Raw genomic sequence first — 27,671 nt, 5'->3', positions numbered from 1 at the left:
AATATTTTGAGATTGGTTTCTAGAACTTACTTTCCGATCTGTTTACATTTAATGCACTAGAAAAGTAGAACACATTTAAACATAGCACTTGACTTTTTTTCTTTAAATACATTTGAGATCAGTAGTATAGCGTAACTGTGTAAATATAGTGCATGATGCGTGTGATATATATTTGATGATCAATAGCCAAAAACCACATATGCATGTTTAAACAATTGTGCCTGTGTTGACTTTTTTCTTTCCAAGCCTGATCATTATAGTAATTGCTGATAAAAAATGATTTTTGCATATGTATTTTAAAGACTCCTCTCCCTTTAATACAAAATAGGAACCCTCTCTTAGGCATAGATAAATCCTTTGGGCATGAACAGAAGAGTCAAATTTAGGTTCAGTTTACTATTGCAGTCATGATGGATGGACTTAGGTTGATACAAGAATGCTGGGCCCTTATTACCATTTTGTATGTCTTTGGGGGAGTACAGGTTATGTACATTGCAGACTGTTAGGTAAAATGATGACAAAAAGTCCTTCAGTAATTTTGATAATACTACTACTGTCTGAGGTAGGCCTATATTATATCTAATGTGTATGACAAATAGATCATTTTAGTGTAAAATATTTATATGTAGTAATACTCTGTGTATACGTTGGGTTGAGGGTGATGATAAAACAGTAAGTAATGCCCACTCTAGGAACCCAGTAGTTAACAAATATGTATTTTAATTTCACAGAAGGTTTTATGAGTATTATATCTTAAGCCAGGAGTCATCCTTATACTTTTATTTAGTTTAGGCTAGATCCTTGATGTAACTTATGAAGTTGATGCCCTAAAGTATATAAAATGTGAATAGAATTGAATGTGCTATTAATCCTAATCAATGTGAGCAAATAGCCTTGAAAATAATAAAACAGGCAAAATTCATAACTTGGCTGTTTTTCATTCAGTGTAGACCTTAACTAGCTATTGTTTTGTAATTAATATGTGCTCACATGTACACCCAGTTTGTGTTTTAGTGCAGCATTGTTTCATCTTAAGCTTGCTTTCATAATAGATTATGAATACTAGTGGAAGGGCCAAGTTCAAGCAAATATACATGTTCTGGTCCTAGTTTTCCCCAAATTGCATGTATTTTAAGCATTAGTAAGTTTTAATACTATAGATTTTTTTAAATTTGTGTTAGATAATGATAATAGTTTATCTCTGAATAGAGGATGCTTATGTCACTCTACTCAGAACCTGTGGAATAAGGAACAAGAAGGAATTCTTTTCATACTTTTATTGTTCATAAAGTTGGAGGAAATACCTTAAACTGCAACAAGAACTTAACCAAATTTTGTTTGCTTTAAAGGAAGAGGTCTTTCCAAAGAGAATTAACAGCTGACTGAACCAGTCTTGCTAATTCATTAATTTACTAGCTAAAATACTTTAGAGTCCTGTATGATACTTAAATCTGTGTAATTGCTTATTGACATTTATTTCAGATCAGACCCCAACACCAACAAGATTCTTGAAAAACTGTGAAGAAGTGGGTTTGTTTAATGAGTTGGCAAGTCCATTTGAGAATGAGTTCAAGAAAGCCTCAGAAGATGACATTAAAAAAGTATGTTATTAACCATGAAATTAAAAGAGTGCTTCTGACAGAACAGTTTTCACTTGTTGCTTTCTTATTTTAGATAAACTGATTGGCTGTTTTTAAACTCCTAACACTTTCTCTAATTTGCATTTTAGATGCCTCTAGATTTATCTCCTCTTGCAACACCCATCATAAGAAGCAAAATTGAGGAGCCTTCTGTTGTAGAAACAACTCACCAGGATAGTCCTTTACCTCACCCAGAGTCTACTACCAGTGATGAGAAGGTTAGAAGTTTGTATTTACAGAAGAAACTCAAACTAAGTGGGAAAAAAAATCAGCATTTTCAGTAAAGTCTAATATTTGGTCTACATAAAATTTTAATGTAATATGCCTTAATCAGCATCAGGTTGTACTTGTCTTATATGTGAAAGCCTGTGAATACTCAGATATTTTAGGGAAAGAAGATAATTTGTTTATAGATAATTTTTTATGACAAATTATTAGAGAGACTAATAGTCATTTAAGATAAACCTGTTATTTTTTTAGAGGATACATACATTTGTAAATTTAATTTCTCTGGGTTTTGCTATTTTTTTTTTTTGCTACTTTTATACAGTGATAGCTTAATTAAGAATCTTTGCAACTAAAAATTGTTTGAATAAAGGTTATTTAGACTTTTAAAGGGTTAAAGGAATAGCTACTTACTTCAGCAGTGATGTTTGGTAATACCAACTAATATGATGACGATGACACTGTCTTACTTGGTATAGTCTTTTTGTAGTAATTTAGTGCCTCATTCCTAGATCTGAATACTTTGGTACCTGGGGCCAACTGGGGTATATTATGTGCTGAGTTAACCATTATTACAGATATTTCTCAATTAATGTTCATTCATTAGCACATCTACTAAACACATTTATTTGGAGGCATGGGGCACAGTGAAAGGCAATGACAGTGTTCTTTTGTAGGTTATGTTACTCTAAAATCATAGCCTAACGGACTTTTGCCATGACAGAGGAGCTAGAAGTAAGGCAGAAAAGGTAACTATTTATTGATACCTAGGAATAAATGCTTTGACCATTAGGTGTTTTGTATTTTTTTATTTACTTATAATAAAAGTGCATTCTCATTATTAAAAAACTTTAAGAATCCAGAAAAATATAAGAAAGAAAAAAACACCTTTTACCCCATAACTGAGCAATAAGAATTACTAATATTTTGAAACATTTTTCCTAGATACATGTATACCTTTATACATAAAAATATACATATATATATTAGGCTTCCGTAGTGGCTCAGACAGTAAAGAATCTGCCTGCAGTGCAGGAAACCCGAATTCAGTCCCTGGGTTGGGAAGATCACCTGGAGAAAGGAATGACTACCCACTCCAGGATTCTTGCCTGAAGAATTCCATGGACAGAGAGGAGCCTGGCAGGCTACAGTCCATGAGGTTGCAAAGAGCTGCCTAACACTTTCACACATATACAAGTGAATAGTTACATAGAAGTATAAAGGGATAAAAAGATAAATACCAAGAAGAATCATAGTTTACTTTTTTATATCATGTTTTAGACATTCAGCATTAATCAAGATTTTCCCATGCCATTAGAAAATTTTCCAAAGTCATAATTTTTAATGTTTGCACTTTATTTTATCATTATCATAATGTATTTACTGATCTTGAATGTAAATATTGTTTCCACATTATCGCAGTTATAAGAAATGCTGTTACATCTTTGATATAAATACCTTTTACCTAGAGAATATTCCAGTCCCTTCACACTCAACAGTTTTTTCCTGCTGGTTGCTGCTTTATCCCTCTTAGGGGTATTTCTTTTCCTGCATTCTTCAGTCATTAGCTCACACTGGGCAGGGCATAGTTATTCCAAGTTGTAAGAAGTAAATTCTGAGCCCCCTTCTCTTTCTCAGTTTTTTCCTTCTTAAATGCTCTCATCCAGACATGTAACTTTAAAAACGATCAACCTGGTTTTCAAATTTATATCAATCAATCCAGATATTTCCCGGATTTCCATATTCATATGCAGCTCTGTCTTGACATTTCGTTTTATGTGTCATCTTAAACATAGTACGTCTGAATTAGAGCCCCGCCCCCCCCGCCCCGCCCCCCAGTCTTCTCTGTCTCAGTAAATTTTCTCTCCATCCATTCTCTAGTTGGCTCTGGCCAAAAATAAAGAATACTTAATTCCCTCTTTTCCTTCTCAGTGAAACCAGTAGCATATCTTACCAAACCTACTTCCTGAATATATCCTTAATTTATCTGTTTTATCTTCACTGTCACAACTGTAGTCCAAATCATCTTTTACTTGAATTATTAACAGTTACCTTCTAATAACTGTTAATAATTATTTGTTAATATATTGTTCAGTTAATATAACTTTTAACAATTACCAGGACTTTCTACTTCCATCTCCAACCTATTTTCCATTGGCTGTATATTTTTCTTAATTGGTGGCTTTGTTTTTCTTTTTATTTTTAATTGAAATGTAACAAATATGCAGAAAGTATCCAAACACAAGCATATACAGAATACTTACATTTATGTACATGTATATCTGAATATATATGTATGTGAGTGAAAGTCACTCACCAGAATACTGGAGTGGGTAGCTGTTCCCCTCTCTAGGGGACCTTCCCAACCCGGGGATCGAACCCAGGTCTCCTGCATTGCGGGTGGATTCTTTACCAGCTGAGCCACCAGGGAAGCTAGGATGTATATTTTTTAATATATTATGTCACTTCTCTGCTTAAAATCCTTCAGTGGTTTGCCTTTGCATTTAAGGTAACTCACACTTCTTCCATAAGCCATCATTGATTTAGACTTGTGTTCTTATCCAACCTCACCTCATGCCTTTTCTGTGATAGTGTCCATCAGATATTCTAAGCTTTTTCCTCCCTCAAAGACATTGCTCTTGGTATTGCTTCCTTCTCCCTAGAATGCACTCCTCATCTTTTCAGTACCAGTTCAAATGCCATTTTTCAAAGAAGCTCACTTTACCTCACTATACTATCTAAAGTAGCCAACTCCAACTTTCCCTCAGTTAATCTCTCATGATTTATTGATATTATATTTATACTGTTAGCCTATAACACATTATTGTCCAAAATTTTCTTGTTTGTTTTACTTGTGTACTGTCTCTTTTCCTACTAGTCCTTCAGGGCATGTTGTAATTTCTCAAATTTGTCAAGTAAACAAAGTTCCAGTAGTACTAGTTTTATCTTTCTTCCTGTGTAGCTTAATAAAATTCTGAGAATAAATGGCAGTATAAAGGCAAATTCAAAGAACATGGTGGACCAATTTTTATTCTACTTATGGAGTTCTGGATAACCTGTTTTCTAATCTGTAAACTGGGGAAAAGACCCATCTATAAGATTCCGTGTTTTTCTTTACTTTGGAAAGATCTTACTCCAGTAGTTTAGTTTTACATTCAAGGTATTAATATTACTTCACCTTTTGATATTGAGAAATTATTGGTAATGTAGAGATAGTTACCTGAAATTAGCAAACATTTGTATTACTTAAAAAAAAATTTTAACATTTCTATTATTGAATTTATATCAACTATAAAAGAGTCTCCTGGACCTATTTCTTCTTTATACAATATAATGATGGAGTAGGACAAGGAAGTCCCATCTGGATTTTAAGTTCTGTACTTCCATGAGCATGGAATTGTAGTTTTATTTTTTATTAGAATTCTCATGGAGTTATATAGCCAAGTTGCCCAGCCTAAGTTATTTCTAGATTGATGGTAAAACAGGTTGTACTGAAAAAACCACTCAGATGTTTTTTAAATTAAAATATTAACATTGCATTTGAAACAACTGCTTCTACACTTTTCTCTTTAGTTCAGTTCAGTTCAGTTGCTCAGTCGTGTCCGACTCTTTGCGACCCCATGAATTGCAGCACGCCAGGCCTCCCTGTCCATCACCAACTCCCGGAGTTCACTCAAAGTCACATCCATCGAGTCGGTGATGCCATCCAACCATCTCATCCTCTGTCGTCCCCTTCTCCTCCTGCCCCCAATCCCTCCCAGCATCAGAGTCTTTTCCAATGAGTCAACTCTTCACATGAAGTGGCCAAAGTACTGTATTTTCTCTTAATTAACTTTAAATAAATATTAATATATTTTGGGGTGATACTAAGTACTAAGTTTGTGGGGCTTTTTTAAGAGATGTGTTATATTTGTTTCATAAAGGTACATGAATTGACTTGGATTTTTAAATTTCATTGTTTCTCCATCTCATTACTAAATAGGAAGTACCATTGGCACAAACTGCACAGCCCACATCAGCTATTGTTCGTCCAGCATCTTTACAAGTTCCCAATGTGCTGCTTACAAGTTCTGACTCAAGTGTCATTATTCAGCAGGCAGTACCTTCACCAACCTCAAGTACTGTAATCACCCAGGCACCGTCCTCCAACAGGCCAATTGTGTAAGTGATTTGGGCCAGTCATTGAATTTTATGAATTGTTAAGTTTTTCTTGTCATGATTTTCCTAAGACATTTAATTATTCTAATTGTGGCCTTAGTTTTGTGTGTGTGTTAATCATTTTTGCATGCTTTTATTTTTGGAAAAAATACTCGGGTAATTTTTTTTTTTAATATAAATGTTTTCTAACACATTAGAAAACATATACAGTGCCTAATTTTAAAGACAAATTAAACAGATTGTGATTTTAAGATGATCTCTTATTTTCATGCTATTTTACACAAAACACATAAGATTATCTTTATCACTAGATAACATTTCTTTCAGGGCTTCCCTGGTGGCTCAGACGGTAAAGAATCTGCCTGCAATGCAGGAGACCCGGCTTTGATCCTTGGGTCAGGAAGATCCGCTGGAGAAGGGAATGGCTACCCACTCCAGTATTCTTGCCTGGAGGAATCCCATGGACAGTGGAGCCTGGCAGGCTATTGTCCATGGTGTTGCAAAGAGTAAGACACAACTGAGCGACTAACACAAAACATTTCTTTCAGTTTTTACAGGGAGTTCTCAAGAGTGTTCTGACAAGAATTTTTCTCAGTTAATATATTGCAGATTGTTCTCTAAGTAAATTCGTAGCTTTTCCCATTTTTTTTCTTTTTTTCTACACTGCTTACATACATTGTACATTTAAGATGCAGTTAAAACTAATTAAATTTTACAGTGTGCTTTGCAGTGGTTCAGAAATTTTTAATTACTTGAGCAGTGTATATATACCATGTATGATTTTTTGTGGGTATTTTGTTCATTTTATGAGAAGTGGTATCAAGTTTGCATCTGTCACATGGGCATTTTCCTTGGGCTGACCTCTTGTTCGTTTTTTTTCTTCTAGTTTTATTGAGATGTACAGTGAACGCTTAGGGCTTCCCAAGTGGCGCTAGTGGTAGAGAACCCACCTGCCAGTGCAGGAGACATAAGAGATGCTGGTTCAATCCTTGGGCCAGGAAGATCCTCTGGAGAAGGAAATGGCAACCCACTCCAGGATTCTTGCCTGGAAAATTCCATGGACAGAGGAGCCTGGCAAGCAGCTATAGTCCATGGGGTTGCAAAGAATCAGACATGACTGAGCACACCACATTACATCCCTAGTACTTATATATCTTCTAACTATAAGTTTGTATCTTCTGACCACCTTTGTTACCATACAGAGATATTACATTATTAATGATTATATTCCTCACACTGTGAATTTCATTCCTGTGACTCATTTATTTTGCAACTGGAAGTTTGTACCTCTTAATGTCTCTCATCCCTCCATTCCCTTCCCTCTGGCAACCACCTGTCTGTTCTCTGTTTCTCTTCTGTTATGTTTATTAATTTTTTAGATGTCTCTGGAAAATTTATTTTTAAATTATAATAGTAAAAATACTTTTATATTTTTTAGACATCATTGATATGGATTTCTTTTTTCTAATTGCCCTTCTTTTGTTTTCCTTAGTCCTGTACCAGGCCCATTTCCTCTTCTGTTACATCTTCCTAATGGACAAACCATGCCTGTTGCTATTCCTGCATCAATCACAAGTTCTAATGTGCATGTTCCAGCTGCAGTTCCAGTAAGTTTTTAGACTATTTAATATTTTCTTTATAGAAAACTGATCTTTATAATCAGAAAATACACTTGGGGCTGCTTGATTGGTTTGTGAAACTGAGTTCAACAAAATACTTAATGTTGAGTAATATTTACTCATTGATATTTACTGTGATAGCATAAATCTTTCAAGGCAAACATAACTGGATAAGTAACATTTTTCAATCCTCGAAATCTTGTTTTCCTTTTATTTTTAGTATTAAGAACTAATAATTTAGTAATTAAGAACTAATTCCTAAGGTTCAAAAGGGAGGGGACATATGTATACCTATGACTGATTTATGTTGCTGTTTGGCAGAAACCAGCAAAATTCTGTAAAGCAATTATCCTTCAATTACAAAATAAATTTAAAAAATAAACTTAAGGTTGAAACTTAAAAAAAAAAACTAATTCCTTCTTCAACCCATTTCAATTTGCTAGATTTGTAGAATTCAAATATTAACATAGATTTCTGTTCTGTAAGAAGATATTTATACTGGAACATTTATCAGGTAACTTCATGTTATTTTGATTATTAGAGAAATCGTTTATAAAAGCATTCTGAACTTTTATGATCATGTTGGGTTTATGGAATTCCTTTGCTTTCCCAAGCATGTGAAAATCTAAATGGTCTACTAGAATGGACAATAGATAGTTTCCACTTTTCCTAATGAGAAGATCAAAAAGTTTTTTGAAGGGCATGTTAATTATATAAATGTTGAAAGACATAGTAGTTAAATATCTACTTATACTATTCAGTAACTTAGTGAGTATTTAAAGGCACATTCTTTTGAATAATATGTTACAAATAATGCTTTTTTTTCTATTCTCACATTTCATAAAATAACAGAATCTTCAAGTGTGTCTTCAACATTCAAGTTTTTGTCATTAGAACCACTTTTTAAGGAGCCTCACAAAGTTTTCCGAAACACATTATTTTCATCCTCATCTAAATAATTTCAGTGTAACACTTTTTGAATCTACTATTATAATCCTGGAAATCTTACATCAAGTCCTGATACTCAAAAATACAGTCTCTTTTTATCACCTTGTAGATAGATATTTCTGGTCAGTACAATATAATCATTTATTGTATAGTTCTTAAAAATTATTTTTAAAATCCTCTTTACACTTTTGGTGAGATTATATCCTCATGAATATTAACTAAAATTACTATTAAATATTTATTTTATTAACTAAAGTGACCTTTCTAAGTATCCAAAATTAGCATTGATTGTAATATTTCAGATATTTCCACAAAATCAAGGTAATGTGTTGTCTTCAAATGGAACTTTGTAGTTCAAAATGCATTATTTGAGAGTTTTATAAGGACTCAAATATAAGGTGACTACTCTCTCTTTTCTCCGGATATTTTTGATGGGGAAGCATTCTTGTATCTGGGTTTATATGGTATCCTGTTAAATGTAACTGCAGTGAGAGAAACTGAAATGAAAAAGAGATATACTTTAGTATACAATAACTAATCATTCACTGTTGATACTATGTTTTTTTTAAAGGCAAAAGACGATGGAAAATCTGTTAAGTAGTAGTATTAGTGAAATTACTAGAGGTAATCAGGTTCTCCTTTGTCATTATGCTTTATTTAATGTATTAAAGAACTTTCATGTATATATTTTATAAATTTTATATGTATATATTTTAGAAAAGCAAAGTTCATTGTTGAAATTACTTTTTATGCCTAGTTATACAAGTTTTAACATTCTTTCTCATTCAAAACGGAGGTGTGACAGATCTATGAGAAATTTTGCATCACTGTGAATATTATTAGTTTCTAGGAAGGAATTATTAAAAATAAATTATGAGAATTGAAGATTAAAAATGAATGTCTCAGAAAAATTGACAAGTTTTGAAGGATAAGTCAGGATTAAGATCATTAAGGGTTCAGATACAGTTTTCTGAAGTTTTCTGATTCTGCAGTCTCAAATAATTTTATCAATTATTTATATTACAATATAAATATTAATATATTGGGTTGGCCAAAAAGTTCATTCAGTCCCTCCCCATGAGATGGCTCTAGTAGCACTCAGTTGTCTTTAACTTCATTTGAAACAATTTTGTTAGACTGTATTGTGACAGCTGTCGTATCAGTGTACATTTTTTTTAAAAAAATTGAAATCGGTGAATTACTTATAGCCATTTTAATATTGAGGATGAAAGAAAAAGCAACATTTTCAACACATTTATGCTTTATTATTTCAAGAAAAGTAAAAACACAATTGAAATGCAAAAAAAAAAAAAAGAAAGATTTGTGTAGTAAATGAAGAAGGTGCTGTGTCTGATAGAACGTGTCAAAAGTGGTTTGTGAAGTTTGTGCTGGAGATTTGCTGGATGATGCCCCATGGTTGGGTAGTCCTGTTGAAGTTGATAGTGATCAAATCGAGGCATTAATTAAGAACACTCAATCTTATGAGTTTGATAGCTGACATACTCAAAATATCCAAATCAAGCACTGAAAATCATTTGTACCAGCTTGATTAATCATCACTTTGATATTTGTGTTCCATGTAAGTGAAGTGAAGAAAACCTTGACTGTCATTTCTACATGTGATTAGAAAGATAATGAAAACATTGCATTTTTAAAACAAATTATGACGGGAACCTAGAACAGTTCTTTGCTCAAAAAGATAAAAGGTTTTGGGAAGACAGAATCATTAACTTGCCTGAAAAATGGCAGAAGGCAGTGGAACAAAACAGTGAAGATGTTGTTCAATACAGTTCTTGATGAAAATGAAAGATGTGTCTTATTTTTACTTTAAAAACAGAAGGAACTTTTTTGCCAACACAATATATACTTTCTGTTAATGTGTAATATATTGTCATATACATATTAATATATACTTATTATGTAAATTATTATAGCAGCCATTTTGCAAATAAAGTACAAATCTCATTTTGAATATATTTTCTAGTAATTATTTTTCAATATCTTCTGATAGCTTGTTCGACCAGTCACCATGGTGCCTAGCGTTCCAGGAATTCCAGGTCCTTCCTCTCCTCAACCAGTGCAGTCAGAAGCAAAAATGGTAAGCAAGATTTTATTTGTTCTGTACATATCTTGACCCTGTTTTGAATTAGCTTTTTCAATTAAAGCCCACTTGAGATGCACAATTTAGATCAAATTTTATAAATTTGTGGGCCTGTACTACATTATAGGGGAACCAGAAAGTTTGGAAAAGGAAAGTTTTAATTAGCATAGTGACAGGGTACTGGTACTTGAAAGCAAATGAATCGATTGGAAGTAAAGTTCTAGTTTTTATTATTGGTTTGTCTGATGTTTGATGTGGCTTTTTAGGCAAACTCCTCCTGCTGGAGGCTAGGGATATTGCAGCTGAAACTAGAAGTAATCATCTGAAGGCAACACTGACATTATGAATGATTTTAAATAGTCATACAAATGAGTAGAACAGTATTAAGAAAAAATTCTGAAATAGTATACAGGTTAGTAAACATTATATATAAAGGAAAACCATATTTTTGACTTGTGTTTCAAGCACTGAGAAATCGATGTTAAAGGGTGAACTATAGAGTAGGAATCAGAAGACATATTTTCATTTTATTCATAATTCTTCTGTTCACTACCCCCAAACAAGCCACTTTAATTTTTCTGAGACTCATTTTCCTCATCTGTAAAATAAAGGGATTAAACTTTGATTTCTGGGGTCTTTCTTAGCCTCAAATCTTTCTTACTTGCTAACTTCTTAGTAGATGACCTGAAGCTGCTGCTATGGGGTGGGAGGATCAGTGGGGTAATTTTCTTTTAAATCAAAATAATTCTCCCTTCTACAATTTAACACACTTTAGAGCTAATTTTTAACTAAAATCAATCGATAGTTGTTAGACACCTATTATTTGTTTCAGTTATATGCTAGGCACTACACTGACATTATAAATTTGTACACATAAAAACCATTATGTATTATTGCAAGGCTTTAAATTTTTTACTGCTATTCTCCATTAATGCAAATAATCATTCTGAATTTGGCATGTGATAACTTTTTTTTTTTTAACAGTAAAACTTATATACTGTCTGAATAAATAATAGTTGGTTGAAGAGTAGTAAAATTAGCTGGTTATTGATGATAGTGAAAGAACTTGAAAATCCAAGAGGACAATTTTTCATGTAACACCATGTTTAGGTCAAAGCCATGGAACTAAGATGAATCTTTTTCATTTGTTAGCAGAAGACCTTCACTAGGAATGTGTTTTACACTTCCTACTTAACGTAACTAGTATAATGAAAAAATGAATTAGTGAGAACTGTGTAGAATAGAATAGAAGTTAAAGAGATCCTGTTGTTGTTCTCTGCATCTCAGAATACTTTTACATATTCAGTGGACTTTTCCCTCCACAGTTTGTAAAGAACAGATCAGATTTAAAGAAATACTTTTGGCTATAAGATAGAAACTAGTAAGCTTCCCTGAATAACTGAATAAATTTGAGAAACTTAATTAGTAAGAATAAAAATACTTTGTATGCTTATACACTGAAAAATACCAAAGCTGTATTTCACATATTTATGTATGAAACACAGTTATAGGTTGAAGGCCCCCCAAATTGCATGGGGAGTCACAAATTGCCTCACTTAAATTTAACAGTCCAATTAAATTTCTTAGTAAAATATTGCTAACATATAAAATAGCCACATTTAGGTGATTACCTGTTTTAATTGGGATAGTAAATAAGATTGTCCTATTTTTTAATTAAATAAAAAGATTCAGAAATTAGCCTCCCCCCTCCTTTTTTTTAAGCTTTTTGTTATGGAAGATTTCAAGTATTATATACAAAGTAAATAAGATTCTGTAATGAATCCCCATGTGCTCATCACCCAGCTTCAGTTATTAGCAATGTAACTGTTGTTCTTCCTCAGACCACTCCTTACCGTCACTGAATTATTTTTTAATAAGTCTTTCTTAAATGTAAAATTTACATAGATTGAAATGGACCAATTTAAACTGTACAATTTAAGTGCATTCATGTAACTCACCTCTATTATGGTATAGAACATTAACATCTACCCACGTTTCTTTATGTTCCTTCCCTCAGTCCATCTCCCCCAGCTGTTAATATTTATCACCAGCAATGTAAATAAAATCAATATATACTCTTGCATTCAGTTAAGTATATGTCTGTGAAACTTATCCATGTTGTTGCATGTTCTGTAGTTTCTTTTTATTGCTGCGTATTTTGCTGTGAGTATACCACAATTTCTTTATCCATTCTCCTGTTGCTAGAACTTTGAATGGTTTGGTTTGATTGTTTCTAAACTTGAATTAAAATGTCAGTGTCATTGATTTTCTTAATTTATTAAGCATCAGGGGGCTAAAAAGATTTACTAAATAAATAATTGTATAATTCTAATGGGAGAAAGTTGAGACTAGATTCATATCCCTAGTGCACAGAGGTTTTTTAATGATCAGATAAATGATCATGGGATTGGATTCTTTTCTCTGTCAGTGATAGAACTCTTAATTCCATTCTCTCCAAATGAATGGTCCCCAGCTCACATCCCCTAGATTCATGTTACATGTTAAATAATTTTTCTGACTTTTTACCAGTCTGAAGCCCCCCAGCAAACATTATAATTTGTTCTTTAACTGCTTCAATTGGATTTTGCTTTGTTGTTTTCAACTCTTTGAAAATATTTAAACATCCTCCCTGTTTGATTCTGCATCTCTGCTAAGGATTTATTTGACCTTTGTGGTCACAGTCTGTTAATGTTAAATAGTACAGCAATAGTAACTCTGCTAAAATGTGGTTAAAAAACAATGTTTGAGAAATGGCAACATTGGAACACAGAACAATAAGTAGTACACTATAGCTGAAGAGAAACTTACTTGTATCCTAAGATAGCCAAGGATGCTTTTGCGGTGGCCTGGTTTTCATGTGCCCAGTGCTTACTGGAAGATTTATATGCATTGTGTTTGTTACAAATATTTTAAAAAGATCTTTTTTTTTTTTTTTTTATGAAGAAATTCTTTCAGGACAAGTTGTGCTTGTTTTGTTTTTTAAGAACTTTAAGTTTTTGGAAAAGTAAAAACTTAGTTTAAGTAAAAATGTATTGGGGGGGTCCACAAATAAAAGATTACCCAGTATTTTTAAATACTCTAGGAAAATTCCTGGGATCTACTGTTTTCTACAAAATTTCACTGGCTCTCACCAAATGTACATATAGTTTAGGGGTTTTGTTTGTCTTTAAGCACATTAAACCATAGATATTTGCTACCTGTGTTACTCTTCTAAAAAAACAAATTTCCTATGTAATATTTATAATCAAAAAGTAACTCATCTGAATAAGAAAATGTTAACCATCCAGGAGTTTCATTTAAGAAGATTTAGTTAAGTATTTAAGATGTATTCCCCAGAATCATTTCTTTAAGACTTGTGTGACAAACTGAGAGAGATCTTTGCACACAGTGGGTAGCTGGTAGGTTTTCTGCAGGGGGTTTCTACTGAGAGCTGACAGAGGGCATCTTGGCAAATGTTCAGAAACCTACATTAACTTAGTTGGGCCCTGCATGGAGCCTCATGTTCAGCAGAATTCTTCTGACCTCCCTCTGCATGCCAAGCTAATGAGCAAACACCAAATGAGCCCACTCCAACGAAACAGACTCTTTCCCAACCTACTTCATTTTCATATGTTCTCTGGGGGTGGGGAGCAAGATTTCACAAGGACTGATGATGCTGCAAAGACCACAATAATGATAATTAACTTGCTGAATTTAGAAGATTATGCTGTTAATTAGTTGCAAAATAAAGATAAGTAATAGAGCAGCAGATGGTAGGATAACACCCAGGAGAAGGAGGGTTATTACTCTGATGAGCTTTTGTGGTGCTTATGAAATATGGATCTGACTTTTTCATAAATTGTTTCTAGAGAACATTGTGTTTTTTCTTTGAACTATGATCGAGTAGTTTATTCCTACCAGGTACTGACAGATGTGATAAAAATTTGCTTTCATGGGTACAACATATAACATAGAATTTGAATAACATTATTTTTAGCAGATTACCTCTTAAGATGGATATCAGATTGGTCAGCACAAGACTATATTCACTTTTTTTTTCCCTACATTCACTCTAATTGACATAGTCTTTAAGACAAAAAGTTTTCAACATAGTAGCTGAATTTTACAACACTAAAATGTAACTCTACCATTAAATTACTAGTCTGCTTAGAAACATAGTAATAAAGATTTTCGTTTTCTTTCCTTTAGTTTATAATTAAACTTATGCCTAGCTTTTATTGTACATGTTACAGAATATAGACTTGTTAAATCTTATATAATTTCTCTGAGTACTTAATCTTCATTTACTTACATTAGATTTCTCTATTGATAGAATTTTGATCCAGTAATGGACAGACCAGTGTTTGATACTCTTAATGGTTACTAAACTATACTTAGAATACTTAATGTTAGGACTTCCCTGGTGGTCCAGTGGCAGAGACTCTGTGCCCCCAAGGCAGAGGGCTGGGGTTGGATCCCTGGTCAGGGAACTAGATTCCACATGCTGCAGCTAAGACCCAGCACAGCTAAATAAATAAATACTAAAAAAAAAAAAAAAAAGAATACTTAATGTGAGACAAAAGCTCTAGTTTTTTCAAACCTTTTCAACCTTTTGTTTAAAATATGTTTGTTCAGTGAACCAGGAGTCAACAGACAGAATTTCTGGTCCTAGATCTGCTTCTAACTTGCTCTGTGATCCTGGGAAGTAACTTCACTCTTGGGGCCTTAATTTCTTTACCTGTAAGATGGTAATTGGACTAATTGAGTAGCTCCAAAATTCTGTTGTAAGATAAATATCTATCATATTTATAGATGTTTTCATTAATTTGGGGGGACCAAATTACCCTTCTTTAAAATGTCTCAACATATATGTGGGTGGATTATAGATATCCTTACATTAGTTGTAAAATGTATATGAATCACCGTTTAGACAACTTTCTTCTCCTAACCCACTGTAATTTTTTTAGCATACATTTGTTTTTAAACATGTTTGTTTAAAAAAAATTTATAGTTTAAAAAAAAAATCTGTAGTTCAAAGCAGTGTTAATTAACCCTTGAAAATCTTTTTCTTGCATTTTGTATCCAGTGGCACACTTCCAAGGTAGACCCATTGTAATCAATGTAACAGCATGGAGCAAACATTAGCGCTTCCTCACTGGATGAGTACTGTATACCCTAGGGCAGTCAAGAGAGGATAATGAATGAATACTGATGCTGCTTTTAAGTGCTCTATAAGGTAGTAACTTGCCCTACTAAAGATTATTCAAGAGAGTGATGTTTATGTACTTCAGACTCCCCTATGTGCAGTTACTGTATTTCATTAATTCTAAGAGCTAAGCTCTTTACTATAAAACTTTAAATGCTCTTCAATTCTGTTTTCTACCTAAGGACTTAAAAATGTTTTACCAACACATAATTTACCAAGGTTCACATCTCAACCAGTACTTATATTTTTATACATTTTATATCCAGAAATGAAAGCCCTAACCTAATGCTATTATAGATTGGCTTATAAAAGATGTAATTATGCACACTGACCACCTTTCCAGATCTTCCTCCTTCTGTTTATATGACCCACACTTTCAAATTCCTCTCTTTTTGCTTTCACTTCTTTGACCATTTAGTTTAAGTATTCCTTCCTAACTGCAGCCAAGTACTACTTTGGTCACCTACCTAATTAGTTTTAATCCATCCACTTCCACATTATCCCATCAGTTATGAGTGTCCCAATTTCCTGAATCTTAGCTGCTAATGTGGTTATTTCTGCTTGTTTATAAGAGAAGGCAGAGAAGGCAATGGCACCCCACTCCAGTACTCTTGCCTGGAAAATCCCATGGACAGAGGAGCCTGGTAGGCTACAGTCCTTGGGGTCGCTAAGAGTCGGACACGACTGAGCGACTTCACTTTCTCTTTTCACTCGCATGCATTGGAGAAGTGAGCAACCCACTCCAGTGTTCTTGCCTGGAGAATCCCAGGGACAGGGAAGCCTGGTGGGCTGCCATCTTTGGGGTCACACAGAGTCGGACACGACTGAAGTGACTTAGCATAGCATAAGAGAAGGAAGAAAAAATGGAACTGGGAAGCTTAATCTGGATTCTGAAAGATGCAGTGTACCATGTGGTCTTGAGAATATATTTTCCAAAATAAAATACATCTGGAGGAGTTCACGGTGGTCCAGTAGCTAAGACTCTGCACTCCCGATGCAGGGGACCCAAGTTTGATCCCTGGTCAGATCCCACATGCCACAACTAAGAGTTTGCATGCTGCAACTAAGAGCTGGCACAGTCAAATAAATAAATTATATATTTTTTAATTTAATATATTAAATATTAAAATTTTAATTTAAAATTTTAAATATTTAGCTCCAGACTGAGCTAAACCTGTCCTTAAGATGATCCCTGAGTACTTTTTTTCCTAAGTATATTTTGAAAATACAAAAGTAAAGGAACTCTTGTGATTCTTTGGTGTCCGTACCCTAACACCTGAACTATGAAAATAGAGGGCTCAATAGATATTTTTGAAAAAGGTAAGGAAGCTGATAAAAAATTAAGAAATCCTTATATGACTCAGGTAAGTTTACTAGGTTGGTCATAACTTTCCTTCCAAGGAGTAAGCGTCTTTTAATTTCATGGCTGCAATCACCATTTGCAGTGATTTTGGAGCCCCCAAAAATAAAGTCTGCCACTGTTTCCCCATCTGTTTGCCACGAAGTGATGGGACCAGATGCCATGATCTCAGTTTTCTGAATGTTTAGCTTTAAGCCAACTTTTTCACTCTCCTTTTTCACTTTCATCAAGAGGCTTTTTAGTTCCTCTTCACTTTCTGCCATAAGGGTGGTGTCATCTGCATATCTGCATATTCAAAAGCAGAGACATTACTTTGCCAACAAAGGTCCGTCTGGTCAAGGCTATGGTTTTTCCAGTCGTCATGTATGGATGTGCGAGTTGGACTGTGAAGAAAGCTGAGCACAGAAGAATTGATGCTTTTGAACTGTGGTGTTGGAGAAGACTCTTGAGAGTCCCTTGGACTGCAAGGACATCCAACCAGTCCATTCTAAAGGAGATCAGTCCTGGGTGTTCTTTTGGAAGGAATGATGCTAAAGCTGAAACTCCAGTACTTTGGTCACCTCATGTGAAGAGTTGACTCATTGGAAAAGACTCTGGTGCTGGGAGGGATTGGGGGCAGGAAGAGAAGGGGACGACAGAGGATGAGATGGCTGGACAGCATCACCGACTCAATGGACGTGAGTTTGAATGAACTCCGGGAGTTGGTAATGGACAGGGAGGCCTGGCGTGCTGCGAATCATGGGGTCACAGAGTCGGACACGACTAAGCGACTGAACTGAACTGAAGTTTTACATATTTAATCTTTACCTCAGCCCTACAAGGAAGTTGTCATTGTTCCCAGTTTTACAGATAGTTTGTTCAGATAGTTTGAGACAGAGTTAATTTCTAAACAGTAAAGTATCTTCTCAGCTGTACACATTTTGTATGCTAATATATATACACAGTATATCTTATGTATGCTAACCAGTGAAGAAACTAGGACTTTATGAACTGCTATTTGCAGTTCATAAGGAAGTACTTAGTCAGAAAAGATGGGGAAAATATACCTAATCTGGGGTGATATGGCTTTAGAGGTTACAGTATCAGACTTGGCATTCCGAATCCTTTGTGGTTGTCTTTCACACCACTTGGCTTGCTGGATCTTAGGTCCCTGACAAGGGATTGAACTTGGGCCTATGACAGGGACAGAGCCAAGTCCTAACCACTGGACCACCAGGGGATTCCCTTGTAGTTGTCTTTTGAATCATCAAGCCATCCAGTCTTAGATTATCTTTCTTGATTTTTGCATTTTCTTTTTTTTCCCTTCTTTTTTTGGTGGGGGGAGATAGGATAATATACATAACATGATGCCATGGAAAAACTGCACTTTGAAAAGAAGGAGATCCAGATTTAAATCTAGGATCTTAACTAGCTTAATGGCTCTGTGACCTTGGGCAAATGATCTCTAGTGTCCTAATGTGCCATATTCAGACTGAAATTGAAGAAAGTGGAGAAAACCACTAGACCATTCAGGTATGACCTAAATCAAATCCCTTTTGACTATACAGTAGAAATGAGAAATAGATTTAAGAGACTAGATCTGCTAGAGAGGGTGCCTGATGAACTATGGATGGAGGTTCATGACATTGTACAGGAGGCAGGAATCAGGACCATCCCCAAGAAAAAGAAATGCAAAAAAGCAAAATGGCTGTCTGAGGAGGCCTTACAAATAGCTGTGAAAAGAGAAGCAAAAGAGAAAAGGAGATACACACATTTGAATGCAGAGTTCCAAAGAATAGCAAGGAAACATAAGAAAGCCTTCCTCAGCGATCAATGCGAAGAAATAGAGGGAAACAATAGAATGGGAAAGACTAGAGATCTCTTCAAGAAAATTAGAGATACCAAGGGAACATTTCATGCAAAGATGGGCTCAATGAAGGACATAAATGGTATAGACTTAACAGAAGCAGAAGATATTAAGAAGAGGTGGCAAGAATACACAGAAGAACTGTACTAAAAAGATCTTCATGACCCAGATAATCACGATGGTGTGATCACTTACCTAGAGCCAGACATCGTGGAATGTGAAGTCAAGTGGGCCTTAGGAAGCATCACTACAAACAAAGCTAGTGGAGGTGATAGAACTCCAGTTGAGCTATTTCAAGTCCTGAAAGATGATGCTGTGAAAGTGCTACACTCAATATGCCAGCAAATATGGAAAATTCAGCAGTGGCCACAGGACTGGAAAAGGTCAGTTTTCATTCCAATCCCAAAGAAAGGCAATGCCAAAGAATGCTCAAACTACCTCACAATTGCACTCATCTCACACAGTAGTAAAGTAATGCTTAAAATTCTCCAAGCCAGGCTCAGCAATAAGTGAACCGTGAACTTCCAGATGTTTAAGCTGGTTTTAGAAAAGGCAGAGGAACCAGAGATCAAATTGCCAACATCTGCTGGATCATCGAAAAAGCAAGAGAGTTCCAGAAAAACATCTATTTCTGCTTTATTGACTATGCCAAAGCCTCTGTGTGGTTCACAATAAACTGGAAAATTCTACAAGAGATGGACATACCAGACCACCTGACCTGCCTCTTGAGAAACCTGTATGCAGGTCAGGAAGCAACAGTTAGAACTGGACATGGAACAACAAACTGGTTCCAAATAGGAAAAGGAGTACGTCAAGGCTGTATATTGTCATCCTGCTTATTTAACTTATATGCAGAGTACATCGTGAGAAACGCTGGGGTGGCAGAAACACAAGCTGGAATCAAGATTGCCGGGAGAAATATCAATAACCTCAGATATGCAGATGACACCACCCTTATGGAAGAAAGTGAAGAGGAACTAAAAAGCCTCATGATGAAAGTGAAAGAGGATAGTGGAAAAAGTTGGCTTAAAGCTCAACATTCAGAAAACTAAGATCATGGCATCTGGTCCCATCACTTCTTGGCAAATAGATGGGGAAACAGTGGTTGACTTAATTTTTCTGGGCTCCAAAATCACTGCAGATGGTGATTGCAGCCATGAAATTAAAAGACACTTATGCCTTGGAAGGAAAGTTATGACCAACCTAGATGGCGTATTAAAAAGCAGAGACATTATTTTGCCAACATAGGTCCATCTAGTCAAGGCTATGGGTTTTTCCAGTGGTCATGTATGGATGTGAGAGTTGGACTATAAAGAAAGCTGAGCGCAGAAGAATTGATGCTTTTGAACTGCAGTGTTGGAGAAAACTCTTGAGAGTCCCTTGGACTGCAAGGGCAGCCATCCAGTCCATTCTAAAGGAGATCAGTCCTGGGTGTTCATTGGAAGGACTGATGCTAAAGCTGAAACTCCAATACTTTGGCCACCTCATGCAAAGAGTTGACTTATTGGAAAAGACCCTGATGTGGGAAAGATTGAGGGCAGGAGGAGAAGGGGACGACAGAGGATGAGATGGTTGGATGGCATCACCGCCTCGATGGACATGGGTTTGGGTGGAATCTGGGAGTTGGTGATGGACAGGGAGACCTGGCGTGCTGTGGTTCATGGTGTCGCAAAGAGTTGGACATGACTGAGCGACTGAACTGAGCTGGACTGAATCTGTAAAATCAACATACTGTTTATTAGAAACTGATTTAAAAACTACTGATAACACAGCAGCAGGGATGGATCTCAGGTGCATTATGCTAAAGGAAATAATCCAGATTCAAAAGGCTTATTATATATACTGTATGATTCCATTTATATGATATTTGGAAAAGCAAAACTTTGAAAATCAAAAAACAGACTTGGGGTTTTCAGGGACTGTGGTGGGAGGTAGTCATATGTGGATGTGAGAGTTGGACCATAAACAAAGCTGAGTGCTGAAGAATGATGCTTTTGAGCTGTGGTGTTGGAGAAAACCCTTGAGAGTCCCTTGGACTGCAGGGAGATCAAACCAGTCAATCCTAAAGGAAATCAGTCCTGAATATTCATTGGAAGGACTGATGCTGAAGCTCTAATACTTCGGCCACCTGATTGGAAGAACTGACTCATTGGAAAAGATCCTGATACTGGGAAAGATTCAAGGTAGGAGAAAGGGGATGACAGAGGACAAGATGGTTGGATGGCATCACCAACTCGTTGGACATGAGTTTGAACAAGCTCTGGGAATTGCTGATGGACAGGGAAGCTTGGGGTGCTATAGTCCATGGGATCTTAAAGAGTTGGACATGACTGAGTGACTCAACTGTGGTGGGAGGAGAGTGTGACAAGAAGCATGAGGAAGTTTTGGTGGGTGATAGGACTGTTCTGTATCCTCATTGTAGGAGGTGGTGCACAACTGTATGTGCTTGTTAAAATTCATAGAAATATATGCTGAAAAGACTTCGTTTTACTGTATGTAACTTATACCTCAACAAAACATTTTTTACACTACTGACCTTGTTTTTAAAATCATACCCAGAATCTACAATGATTAGCAGTAGAAAATGTCTACTAACACTTGCTTAAGCAGAAATATTGGTGGTCTTTTAATATATACCTCATTTCTAAGGTATCTGAATCAGTTATAGATATTAAGATATGCACAGATGAAAATAAATTACAGATTTTCCAGATTATTCTTAGTTGAAGTAAATGGAAACAATTGTATTAGAATCATGTAGGGGATTTTGTCTAAAGCTCTTCTCTAGTATCTACCCCTTTATGCTATTTCCAAAGAAAGAAGAGAGGAAAAGTTGCCAAGAAAGACTCAGGAAAGCTTCCCAAAGGTCCTTTTATCTGTCTTACTGATATTTAAGAATGCAGTGGAATATAATAAATCAAAACTAAGTTTAAAGCCTATGTATTCATTAACAAATGTCTCATTTGGTTAACTAAAAGTGTGTTGGGAGTTAGATTTGGGTAGAAAGCAGGGAGCATTTTTATTTTAATTGGTATTTGCATTTCAGAGATTAAAAGCTGCTTTGACCCAGCAACATCCTCCAGTTACCAACGGCGATACTGTCAAAGGTCACAGTAGTGGTTTGGTTAGGACTCAATCAGAGGAATCTCGACCACAGTCATTACAACAGCCAGCCACATCCACCACAGAAACACCGGTATGTGTGTTGTTTTTATCATTCATCTCTCAGTTTTCCTTTAAAAAAAAAAAAAAAAAACACCACACAGTGTGACTTCAATGACTATATACTTTGAAAAGATTTTCTGGTCAAATTTTTATTTCAAAAGTGTATTTAAAAAGCCTTAAGAAAAGGTAACTCAACATAAAAGTTGAACATATAAAAAATAAATAAGCAGTTGTTACTGCTGAGGGCACTCTGTAAATGTTTCTCAGAGTATCTGTATGTTGGTTTAAAATGGCATAGTATCCATCAATAGTATTTAAAGAAAATTTTACTATTGGTTGTATTCAACAAGTAATTTATATATGAACCATATTACTGATATAAGACAGTTCTTGAATTAACACTTGTGAAATGTCACCAAAGTAGCAGATAGGTTTAATGGCAGCTGTTTATACTAGAGGCCCATTTCACTCTAATTTGTGTCTGGCCATTAGATGATTGCTATTTCTATATGTCTGCAGTAAAGCATTACTGTATTTCTGTTAAATGTTTCAGAGCTCTATTTAGACCTTTTTCTTCTCTACTTAAAGAATATTAGCATTTAAAAGTAAAACTTTCCAATTAAAGAAACACAGCTGAACAACAAGTTTAATACTACCTCCTAAGCATAGGTGTTTAGATAACAGTATTTTTACCTTTGTGAAACTTAAGATAAAGTGAAATAGTTGTGGTTGTCATCCACCAAGAACTTTACCTAGGAGCCAAAAGAGAGGAAAAGTGAGTGTGTTCTTATGCCTTAATTCAGGGTTAGCCAACTGGCTCATGAGCCTAATGCAGCTCATGGCTGTTTATCTATGGCTGGCAAGTTCAGTATGGCTTTTACATACTTAAAAGTTTATTTAAAAGAAAGTAAATGAATGTAATTTATTTTCTTGTACTAACTATAGTTTACCTGGATCTCGTTTTTATTTATATTTTTATACTTTATTGTATTGGGATGAAGCTCCAGGACAGCAGGACTTTGATCTGGTCTATCACTGCTATATCACTAAAATAGTTCCTGCATATTTTTCAGTGAAGTAGAATGAATGAATCAATAGAAAAAGGGAGAGAAAGAAGAATATATGCTTCTAAGTAGCCTCAAATCCTTGTTAGAGGTAGAGATATATATAATTCAGGTTAATTAACTGCAGAACGTAAAGATTTCTGCCTATGGTATAGATGAAGAGAATGTAGAAATTTTTGTTTACATCATTAAAGTAGAGGCAAGAGATTTGTTTTCAGGCTGCTACTTTGGATCATGTGTCTACGGCCACAAAGTGCTTTCTTTTGCACTGTTTCCAAGGGTTTATATCGTATCTCCACTATTTTGGGATTTGTGAGAGACATGAAGATATCCTATAATCCTAAACACTGGACAGTATCACTAATGACTGAAGATTTCTGTCTGGCTGATATTGCTGGGCAGGCGGACCAATTAAAATGAAAATCTAGACTCTGGGATTCTACCTACCGGAAAATGAGCGTTAATAATTATATAAACCTGACCCTTAGAAAAAGACTGACCCCAAATTTCAGAAACTGAAGAAAAGCTGAATACACTAAAATGTGTATGTACTTTCAACTCCTTAATTTTAGACAAACCAATTTTTAAAAAACATTTACAGTTTAATGCTATTTTTATTGTAAAAATAGCATAGAAACCATGGTTTCCCATAGTGAATTTAAATAAAAAGTTATTTCTTATTAGTACCTTAATAATTATCAAAGCACTGAATAATAACATAATGTTTGCTTAAAAGTGCACTTGGAAAAATAAAAGATCTGTACATCATCGTTTGTATTACATTTTTCAATTTCTTTGTATTCTGTCTATAAACATGAAAATATTATTTATACAAACGTTAAAGAATAGAATACAATCCTAAAGGAAATCAACTCTGAATATTCATTGTATGAATATTGATGCTGTAGCTCCAATACTTTGGCCACCTGATGCAAATAGCCCAGTCATTGGAAAAGACCTTGATATTGGGAAAAATTGAAGGCAGGAGGAGAAGGGGGTGATAGAAGATGAGATGGTTGGATGTCATCACCGCCTCAATGCACATGAGTTTGAGCAAACTCCAGGAGATAGTGAAAGACAGAGAGGCCTGGCGTGTTGCAGTCCATGGGGTCGCAGAGTCAGACACAACTTAGCGACTGAACAACAACAAAGAATACATTCACTGTGACAGTGAGAATCTCGGTTTAGCAATGCTTATTTATTTCAAGGAATTTGTTAAACAACAGGGTGATTTGCACATTGCTTCAGAATATTGATGTATACAATGAGAGAAAATAAAATTAGTACCTGTCACCTTTGCAAGGGGCTTCCCCGATAGTTCGGTTGATAAAGAATCCAGCTGCAATGCAGGAGAGCCCAGTTCAACTGCTCGGTTGGGAAGATCCACTGGATAAGGGAAAGGCTACCCATTCCAGTATTTTGGCCTGGAGAATTCCATGGAATGTATAGTTCACGGGGTCACAGAGTTGGCACAACTGAGTGACTTTCACTTTCACCTTTGCAATCCTTTACTGCCTATTATATTAATTTTAATCACTAGGTACAAATATAAAAAACTTTCATTTGTGTCTATTATAGGCTTCTCCAGCTCACACAACTCCACAGACCCAAAATACAACTGGTCGTCGAAGAAGAGCAGCTAATGAAGATCCCGATGAAAAAAGGAGGAAGTTTCTGGAAAGAAATAGAGCAGCAGCTTCAAGATGCCGACAAAAGAGAAAAGTCTGGGTTCAGTCTTTAGAGAAGAAAGCAGAAGACTTGAGTTCATTAAATGGTCAACTGCAGGTATGGTGCATATATGTAAATTGTTTTATTTATTTTTAATAATTATGAACACACATTTTCCTTATTTTTTCCTAGTTAGCTATTCAGACATTTTAGGACATAATATTGGGTGTGTATGGAATCTGTAGTAAAGTGTAGTTTAATAAACTAAATACCAAGATGAAGTAATATAATTTTCAATACTGATACAGTGAAGAAATTTTTAAATTTAAGTGTTTACTTGCATTGTACAAAAGTACCTAAACTATCTGGTTTAAACTTTATAAAGTTATGATATAGAGTTGAACAGAATCTTAAACTGTAAAATATTACTGGTACTTCACTTTTCTTATTTTTTGGTTCATGTCACAACTGTAGAGTTGGTTCAGTTTACAGTTTTTGTTTTTAAGTTCTTTTGTTCTTTGAATTATAAATTTTGTTTTGTTTTGTTTGTTTTATTTAAAGTGAATATAGTGCTCGTGAAAGGTGCCAGATTGACAGCTTTGGAACTGAAGGACTAATTATCCACAGAACAGGTACAATATGGCCAGTGGCAGTAGAAAGCATTTCATACTGCCCTGCCAGTGTGCCTCAGATTTATTTCTTAGGAACCCTATGTGGTATAAAGGTTTTAAGGCTCCTTCCTATTCAGTCTTTGGTAAGATTTTCAGTGATGGTATTTGGCAGCACTAAGTCTATTTCCTTCCTTCTGTTTTTTCTTCCTTTTTTGTTGTTTTTAATGTTGTGAATATTCTCAAGTAAAATCTTCTAAACTATCAATTGATAAGCATCAATGAGAAAAATCGATGAATTGATGAATTAAATTGATGAATTTAAATTCATTATGAATTTAATGAGTTAATTGTAGTTGTTATTATTGGTCAATCCTCTGAGCTGTCCATTCCTACTTAAAAATTAATCATGACCGATGATGAGACTTGCTCTCATCTTACATCTTTAAAGATGTCACCAGTATCAGTGTCTTGTTTAAATGCTTAGGAAAAAGCTTTCTAGCTTTTTAGCTCCAGGCATAGCATTTCACCTAATGTAAATTTTAATAACTTAACACTTTTTCATATGTGAGACAGATATCTTTTAAAACTCTGTGTTGGGCTTTGAATATTGACATGTTAGCTTTAGAACAAATAAATTATCTTGCAAAACTTACTTTTAACCATTTAAAATTAAATATGATTTTAATTTTACCGTATCACAGAGACTTCAGTATGTACTTATATACTGCTGCTGCTGCTGTTGCTAAGTCGCTTCAGTTGTATCCGACTCTGTGTGACCCCATAGATGGCAGCCCATCAGGCTCCCCCATCCCGGGGATTCTCCAGGCAAGAACACTGGAGTGGGTTGCCATTTCCTTCTCCAATGCATGAAAGTGAAAAGTGAAAGTGAATTTGCTCAGTCGTGTCCGACTCTTAGCGACCCCATGAACTGTAGACCACCAGGCTCCTCCATCCATGGGGTTTGCCAGGCAAGAGTACTGGAGTGGGGTACCATTGCCTTCTCCGACTTATATACTAGGATATGTTAAATAATATATTACCTGATAAATAAATTCTTCTTCAGGAACTATTTTCATATCATAATTTTTCAAAACAAACTTTTGAATTTTTTTCTTTAAAATGAAACATTATAGATACAAGTTTATTTATGTACTGTAAAAATGGTTATTTATCAGATTTCTGAATATTAACTATCATTTAAATGTTTGAGTATTCATACTAATACATTAACAAAGTGATTTAGGTGGATCTATTAAACTAACAAAATCATTCTTCTGAATGACTTGGCTTCTTAACAGTTACATGGTATTAAAAATAACATTCTTTGTCAGCCTTAGTTATCTTACCCATGGAATAGAGATAATAATACTTGTTGGTCCTCCTGCTCTGGATTGTTATTTACATCAAATTAGAATTTTTGCAGGCATTTTAAAATATATTAATTTTAATAGGATAAATTTATCAATATTTTCTTTTGTAATTTGGCTAATTATGCCTTTTTTTGAAGTGAAAATGTTTCAAAACTGTAAAGTGGTATATAAATATATGGTTATATTCTCAAGGTACTGGACTTCAGGTTGGGCCAGTTTTCTGTTCTGACCCAAGTTACAACAATATTAACAACTTTTAATGAGATTGTTGTTCAGTGGCTAAGTCATGTCCAACTGTTTGTGACCCTATGGACTGCAGCATGCCAGGCTTCCCTGTCCTTCACTATCTCCCAGAGTTTGCTCAAACTCATCAGAAAACTTTGGAGAATTCAGTATTCACAATAAATGTAATATTTACTTCATTAATTTCATGTTATTTCCACCATCCAAACTATATAAAATACCATTATTGTCAAATGTATTCATTTTTACATTTCCTAATTTGAGTAGAAATTTCTTGATTGGAGGAATAAAGGCAAGATTTATCACCTAGGTAAAAGTTAGCTAACACCTCAGTTTTGAAGCAGGCATGAAACTTTTAAATAGAAGTCACAATCAAGAAATCACCAAGTTAAACTATAGCAGAACCAGTTTTTTTTTAAATTGAGGTATAGTTGATACATAGTATATAATTACATGTTGCCATGTACA

At 34.8% G+C, this 27,671-nt stretch overlaps 1 protein-coding gene across 2 annotated transcripts in view; it reads left to right on the top strand.

Moving 5' to 3' along the window:
* Positions 1-27,671, top strand: part of ATF2 (activating transcription factor 2) — an 84,066-nt gene that overhangs the window by 40,201 nt on the left and 16,194 nt on the right. The window contains exons 6-12 of one of the 2 annotated variants that reach the window (XM_070358740.1): positions 1,483-1,601; positions 1,730-1,858; positions 5,959-6,026; positions 7,516-7,630; positions 10,602-10,688; positions 22,129-22,278; positions 24,890-25,096. In XM_070358740.1, the coding sequence (XP_070214841.1) occupies positions 1,483-1,601; positions 1,730-1,858; positions 5,959-6,026; positions 7,516-7,630; positions 10,602-10,688; positions 22,129-22,278; positions 24,890-25,096 (875 nt within the window). Of the gene's footprint in view, positions 1-1,482; positions 1,602-1,729; positions 1,859-5,847; positions 6,027-7,515; positions 7,631-10,601; positions 10,689-22,128; positions 22,279-24,889; positions 25,097-27,671 lie in introns of both variants that reach the window. The other variant, XM_005902545.2, reaches the window with a different exon arrangement.

This window comes from Bos mutus, chromosome 2, assembly GCF_027580195.1.
Source record: "Bos mutus isolate GX-2022 chromosome 2, NWIPB_WYAK_1.1, whole genome shotgun sequence".
Classification (NCBI taxonomy): domain Eukaryota; kingdom Metazoa; phylum Chordata; class Mammalia; order Artiodactyla; family Bovidae; genus Bos; species Bos mutus.
This window is presented reverse-complemented; position numbering and strand designations above follow the sequence as displayed.